The sequence below is a fragment of the Ailuropoda melanoleuca genome, chromosome 6 (assembly GCF_002007445.2).
Source record: "Ailuropoda melanoleuca isolate Jingjing chromosome 6, ASM200744v2, whole genome shotgun sequence".
NCBI classification, from domain to species: Eukaryota; Metazoa; Chordata; class Mammalia; order Carnivora; family Ursidae; genus Ailuropoda; species Ailuropoda melanoleuca.
The window spans coordinates 89,823,205-89,830,203 of record NC_048223.1 but is presented as its reverse complement, the minus strand read 5'-3'; the positions used below and the strand labels follow the sequence as shown (position 1 = coordinate 89,830,203).

Below are 6,999 nucleotides of genomic sequence, written 5' to 3'. Positions count from 1 at the left end.
GCTTGGACCTTCGGAGCCCAGACAGGAAGTGGAGGGGCAATAGTGTTTGCTCACATATGCCTTAGGTTGGTAGATGGGGGGAACATTCCACATCAGCAGTATCATCTGAACCTTGAGAAATGCAGGTAGGACATTCTTATCCCCAGTAGATAGACGGGAAGACTGGGGCCCAAGAAACTGACTGATTTGTAGACGGTACAGCCATCCGTAAATGGAAGGGCTACAAGTGGGACCCGAGTACTGTGTCTCCTGGACCTGGGCTCTTCCCCTTAGAGCTGTGCAAACTGGAGCTGTCAGGACGGTGGCCCAAATCCCTCTCGGTAGTTTCCATGGGACCAGCACAGTGAGGGACTCTGCAAGTTGTGTCTGTTCTTCTGTGCCCTATGGGGAAAGCTGTGTGGATGGCTCTGATTCATAAGGCCGCCCTTAAAGCCTTTGATTCCTATGAATCTATTTAAATGGAAAAACATTTGTGCTTCTCTTCTTATTCTTATTTCTTGGGGGAGCCCCCGATGTCGATGTCCTTATTGAGTCTTAGCTCCTAAGTCATCCGTGGTTAAAATTTTAATTCTGTGGGATCTTTTCAAAGAGCTCTCTTCTCTGTCCTCCTCCCCTATTTGATCTGTGAAACTACTTCCTCACCGCTCCTCGCAGATCTGAAATATGCGTCTGCTTCCTCTCTCCTCGCCACAGCCTCTCACCAGTAAATATTTTTTCCTTTTACTAGCTGGAAGCTCTTGAGGCAGTTTTTGCCCAAACACACTACCCCGATGTCTTCACCAGAGAAGAGCTAGCCATGAAAATAAACCTCACAGAAGCCAGAGTGCAGGTAAACCTTCTTTTTAATTATTTAACTCTCTAATATTAAAACTGGCAAACTTTTTTTTTTGACATCATGACTGCAGAGTGCACATTTGGCCAAAGAAAGCAAATGAAGACTATCTGTCATTTTCATGATGCACTTTAATAACATCAACATAATGTGGAATATTAGATTAGGCTGATTAATCGGTCATTCATAATTAACTAGTGATAATGTTCTACACTAATTTGTCCGCGTCTCTAAGGTACTAAATTACATCAATGCACATCCATTTCCTTGCTTTGGAAAGAAAAAAAAAAAAGAGCTGAGATGCTATTCTCAAAGCAGCTCTGACCGCTCTGGGGTAAGGCCGGTCAATTGCAGAGAACTGTGTTTTCAGATGGGAAAAGGGTAGGATCTGCTTTCCAGAAATTGCATCATGTCCAACTTTTCCCCTGGACGCGGACTCTTTCAGCGAAGTGGATCCGAAGAACATGTGCAATTTAAAAATCTTTAAAGGGCAGCAGCGAGAGCGCTGCCTCCGAGCCGAGCGTGGCCCGCCGTGACTGTCTCTAAGCAGGATTTCTTTTTAGAAGCCACACGGTGATTACGTTTAAGTGCACAGACCCGTCGAGCCCAGCAGATGTGCCCGAGTGCGGGAGGAACGGATTTGCAGCGCCGCCTCTCCAGGAGAGCTATTCTTTGAGCACAATTATATATTCATTTTATTTATGGGGTTTCCTCCATGCTGTTTCTGTTCTTTTTTATGTAGGGGCTTGGGGTTAAGACTATGCAAAGATCTAATTGTAGGAAATATAATAGTTTGCTTTCGGTTCCCCTGGGTCATGTTAGTATCTCTTAAAAACCAATGGCTGAAGAGAGATAATGGAATTCTGAGCAGTAAATTGGGGGTTGTAAACAAATTATTTCCCCTATAATCAGATTATGTGATCCTGATTATTAAATCTGAACATGAATCATTGGTCATATGCGGGCAAATTAAACTGATTATTATTTGGAAATGAAAATCTCCTTTGGCCAGGATGTTGTCTATCCCTTCTTTTTTTAATGTCAGCTTGCCAATAGCTGCCTAAAGACTGAACTGCAAATTGAGATAAATGACACAATTATTGAGCATTCAGAAGTGGGAGATCATAACTTCTCCCTGAAAGGTGCAAGGGTGAGATAGGGGTGGTAACAATTAAGCTGGGGATTGTTGTTCACGCTGTTGTTGGCTATTATGCAAACAGACAATGACTGTGAAACGTTTGTTTAGTGAGCCTCCGAGTGGGGACGCGGGCTTTGGTGGCGGGAAGGGAGATGTGTTTACATTTATACCCCTTGCTCATTCAAATATGATTAATGTTCTATAAAGCAGGGTCTTAATCGAAGCTGATGTTGTCAAACAATAACTAAATAGGGAAATAAACGACTCCATCATGCTCTTTCCTCAGAAGCAGGCGAACTGTCAGTGCAAAGTCATTAAAATATGATAATGAAAAATAGCTCAATTAAATGTTGTTATAGCTGTGACCTTCATTCAATTAAGACACAAGAAAGTGTCTGCATTTTGCTTTGCATTTAACTGCCCTAAATTTAGAATATAGATAAAATCATTATTCAATGGTTGCTGATATGTGCAATTAAAAGCCAACGAGATTAGAAAAGAAAGAAACCCAGTTAAAGGAGAATGAAAATTCAGAAGTGGGGTGGGCTGGGTGGGCTGGGGGGGCTCAGCCTGGGACCCAGGCTCTCTCCTGGGCCAGTGTGAGGCAGGAGGAGGAGAGGATGCCCCAGGGGAGCGGGAGGGAGGTCTAGCCAAGCCTTTTTTGAAAGCCAGGAATTATCTCCCAGGAGAGGAGGGAAGAGGTTCTGCTGGGTAAAGAGCAGCAGGATTTCACTGACCTCTGGGAACACCTTGGGCCCCGTCTGCCTGGCTGCCATGAGGCTGTCCTTCTGTGGATGCTGTCCTGACTGCCAAGGCTTGAAGAATTCCACACCTGTCTCTAAGAAGGCACTTAGGGCAGGTGAATTGTAAGCCTCCTCCTGACCAGGGATCAGGCTACCGAGTGACTGATTGCTGTGTGTCGGGAACAGTGCTCCGTGTTTTTCGTTCATCTCTGTGTGAACAATGCTTGGGGGTGGCCACCATTATTACTCCCAAGGAGTTTGGATCTGGTTCCTAGCAAAACCACTGGTCTTCAAATCATGGGTCTACTACCACTTTCTACCTGAATGACCTTGGGCCGGTTAATTAACCTGTCTGTGCTTAGTTTTCTCATCTGTAAAACGGGGATGGACTTACCTGCCTTGTAGGGTCGGAGTGGATTCTAAACCAAACCAGGGCTGACTCCGGAGGCATTGTGTCTCATGGGTGCGTGGGACTGTCACGTGTCCTGTGTGCTCAGGACCCGTCCTGAGCTCCATGATGTGTCAGAGACGATTTCACAGGTCTGAGGCCAGACACATTCCAGTGCTCAGGCAAACCTGCCGGAAGAGGGAATGAGTATTTTTGAGGAAGAAACCCCAGGGAAGTGTTTTACAGACTGCTGTGATGGTGATTCCCCCTTCCCCCTCCCCCAACCATAGGAAATAATGTTTCACATCAAATAAACGCACTTGAATACATCAAGAATGTCCACAGCACTTGAACCTTTCCTGTGGGTGATGCACTTGGATACTTTCTATGAATTAACATTCATTAAAAAAATGCCTGTCATGCCTTCTACACTGATCTTCTGACCCATCTTTGGGTCTGAAGCTGCAGTCCAGAGGGCACTGCTTTGGGAGATCTTTTGGAGAGAGGGGGCTGGGCCCCCACACAGTGCTGCAGGGTGAGCCGTGAGCCCTGGGGCGGGACCCAGGCGTATGGGTTTGGGTACTGGTTGGCTCCTCCTGTCTGATTTTTTTTCCTCCATGGGGTGTGCATTTCCACTGCGGACTCAGGTTTGGTTCCAGAACCGAAGGGCCAAATGGAGGAAAACGGAGAGAGGGGCTTCAGACCAAGAGCCCGGAGCCAAGGAGCCCATGGCAGAAGTGACGCCGCCACCCGTGAGAAATATCAATTCCCCGCCCCCGGGGGACCAGGCCCGGAGCAAGAAGGAGGCCCTGGAAGCCCAGCAGAGGTGAGGCCGGCGGGCCCCTGGGGTCTGGAGGCTTGGCGGGTACAGAAGGTTGGGAACTCAGTGTGATTTTCTTTTCTCTAGCAGCCTGGGGAGAACTGTGGGTCCCACGGGACCTTTCTTCCCCTCTTGCTTGCCGGGGACTCTCCTGAACACGGCCACCTATGCCCAGGCCCTGTCGCACGTTGCCTCCCTGAAAGGTACGTTTTGTCTCTGCTGGCTGGTGGGGTGGGGCTGGGGTTTTGCTGGCATGGCGCTGTCCCCAAGGGGTTGCAGAGATGGTCTGGCCGTCCTGATTTCTCAGTTCCGCCCACCCTGTGTCTTGGGCTGGTGCGGCTCCTTCTCTCCTTCTGTCAGTCACAGCCAGGGTCGTGAACAGCATCTGTTCCCCCACATGCTGTCTTGTTTGACTTCCACGTGGCCTGAGATTGTAGGCATCACCGCACCGGCTGGGGGCTTGTCTGAGAGGCGGTTGTGTCACAAGGGAAGGATCTGTGTTCACAGGTGGCTTCTTCTTCTTGGTAACAGTTTTGGGTTTTAACCTGCATCTCGTGGGTGAGGCCTTGATGGGCAGCTGTCCCAGCTTACGAGGACTGTCTCCATACGTGCAGTGCCCATCCGCCTCCCTGGGGACTCTTGACGTCAGAGGTCTGAAGGGCTAGGATTGCAGATTTTCTAGGGTTTGCTGTCTTCTTAACAGCTCTTGTCATCTGAAGGATGCAAACCATTAGGGATGTTTGGTCAGGCCCAGAGAGAGGAGCTCCTTGGGGACTTCTGAGGCATCCCTGATGGATGAATGTGCCCATCCGCCGTCTTGCCATTCCTGGACCCAAACGTACTCCTTGTGTGATGAGGCCAGGAGGCCGTGCTGGCCAGGAGCGGGGCTGGCTTCCACACGGGGTCTGGGGCGGGGACGGTCAGTGCTGCTCTTGGGACTCGTCTGTCCCAGGGGGTCTCGGAGGGGAAGGTACAGAGGTAGGCTGTAGGCTTTTTCCAGATAATATAGGCAGTAGGAGGGCCCCTCCTAGAGTGTCCCCTGTGTGTTCTGCATTAGGATCTGGGGTCTCCTGCCCTCGAGGGGTGCCCCTCCAGCTGGTAAGTCAGACACACACACACACACACACACACACACAAACGGTGGCAATCTGCTGTGCAAATGTAGTTTCTGGAGGCTGAATGAGGGCATGAAGTGGCTTCCCTGGGGAGTCTCCAGAAGGGAGGGAAGGGCATTTTAGGCTCAGGGAATAGCACATGTGCAGAGTGTCAGGAGAGGAGAGAACCAGGTTTGTCTGGAGAATGGTTGGTATGGTAGGTGCCCACGGGAGCGTGCCCAGGGATAAGGTGGAGGTGCCCGGCAGGGGGCCAATGCTTGAAGGCCCTGCAAGCCATGCTCCTGGGTTTGGATTTTCCTCTGTAGGAAGTGTGGCCCTGAGGCCCGGAGCCACTTCTAGGCCATCCAGGTGGTCGGGCAAATCCCCTCACTTGGACAGCTGGCTCACGTCTTTCCAGCTCTGGGCCCCATGCCCTTCCCCATGCTTCCTTCAGCTGCAGGGCCCGGGTGCTCCAGGGCCCACACAGAGCCCCCCACAGAATAGCCTTGGAACACATACTCACAGGACACAGTAGGCTGATAGGAAACTACAGAGGTGGAGTCCCAACTGGAAGGGGCTTCTGGAAGGAGATTACCAGTGGGACTTGGATCTCGCTTAAGGAACTGGTGGGGGAGAAGAGAAGTTCCGTGTCAGTCTGCCAAATCCTCTGCTGGGGCAGGTGCCATGCTCAGGTGTCAGGCAGTGAGCGAGGTGAATGTGTGCAGACATTGTCTTCACTTGGCCAAAATCTCACTTTTCTTGAAGTACCTAGCCCTCTTGGTCTACATGTTATTTTCATACTCTTGAGAAAGGCATGGGGAAAAGCTCCATTGCTCCACGGCCAGGGGACGTATCTGAGGAGCCTGTTAAGGGGCTGGGCACAGGTGGGGCTGCGGGTGGCTTTGCCCACTCAGGGGTCAGCCGTGGCTCAGCCCAGCTGATGGGGGCCAAGTGGGTATGCGGACACAGCATTGCTGGAACGATTGAAATTTCTGGAGAAGTTGTACATCTGGATTTTTATTTGAGATATTCCCTTCTTTTAAATGTGGTCTCCGAGTATTTAGGCCAAACCCGCACCGCACGCGGTTGGTCAGAGCAGTTGTGGCCTTCCATTTTGCTCTGAGATAACAGCTGGTATTGGTTGGGGGATCTTTGCCTTCTGAAAGTACCTGACCCCATGTGGTGGTACCTCTCTGGGAGCAAGATTTTCTGAGCTGGAAGTCTCTGAGTCGGAACTGCTCTGCTCTAGTCCAGGTGGACTCAGCTTTCCCTGGAGGTGTGGACCGTTGTGAGGTGAACACCACAGTCCTTTCCAGCCCGGAGATCCCAACCCACTTCTCCAGGCCTGTGGCAATTTGCAAATCATCCAGAAGAAAGAAATCGAACACAGTGTCACCTCCCCCAGACTCAAAGCAGCGCTCGTGCCTCCTTCCCTAGGCTCTGTGGTCCTAGGGGGATCGTACGGCCCTGGGCTGAAGACAGCAGATATCCTGGGTAGGCCACTGAGGTTCTGGCCCAACCCTAGACAGCACCAGGGTGCCCCTCCCCCGAGACTCCAGACCTGCAGCTCCAGACCAGGGCCCGAGCATCTAAGCCAGAGCTGCCGTGCGCTGCCGCCGAGAGCTGGCCAGAGTATGAAGACAAGGCAGGGCTCCCAGTGCTCCCGGGAGGCATAGGGAGCACCTCAGCTATCGCTCCCAGGGCTGTGAGAGCACTGTGTATGGTTACAAGGCCAAGGACTCTGAGCTGGGGGGCCTGGTCTTTTGGTTCCAGGCGTTGTTGTGACAGATGTGAAGTCCTTGCCTGGGAAATGTGAAGAGAGCCAGCAGGGGTGTTTGTGGGAGAGCTTGGGGTTTGCTGGGGTACAGTTTGCTTACGGTTCCTATAAGTAGCAGCCCTTGAGGGCTGTTTGTCCTTGAACGTAGTTTTATGGCTATTCCCTTGCCTGGAAATTTTTTGCCTTTGAGTGTGTTCTGAAAACAGG

General features: G+C 51.0%; 1 protein-coding gene across 1 annotated transcript in view; it reads left to right on the top strand.

Moving 5' to 3' along the window:
* DRGX (dorsal root ganglia homeobox) overlaps positions 1-6,999 on the top strand; it is a 27,212-nt gene that overhangs the window by 4,656 nt on the left and 15,557 nt on the right. The window contains exons 3-5 of the mRNA XM_002927114.1: positions 728-829; positions 3,749-3,927; positions 4,012-4,124. Of these exons, the coding sequence (XP_002927160.1) occupies positions 728-829; positions 3,749-3,927; positions 4,012-4,124 (394 nt within the window). The remainder of the gene's footprint in view (positions 1-727; positions 830-3,748; positions 3,928-4,011; positions 4,125-6,999) is intronic.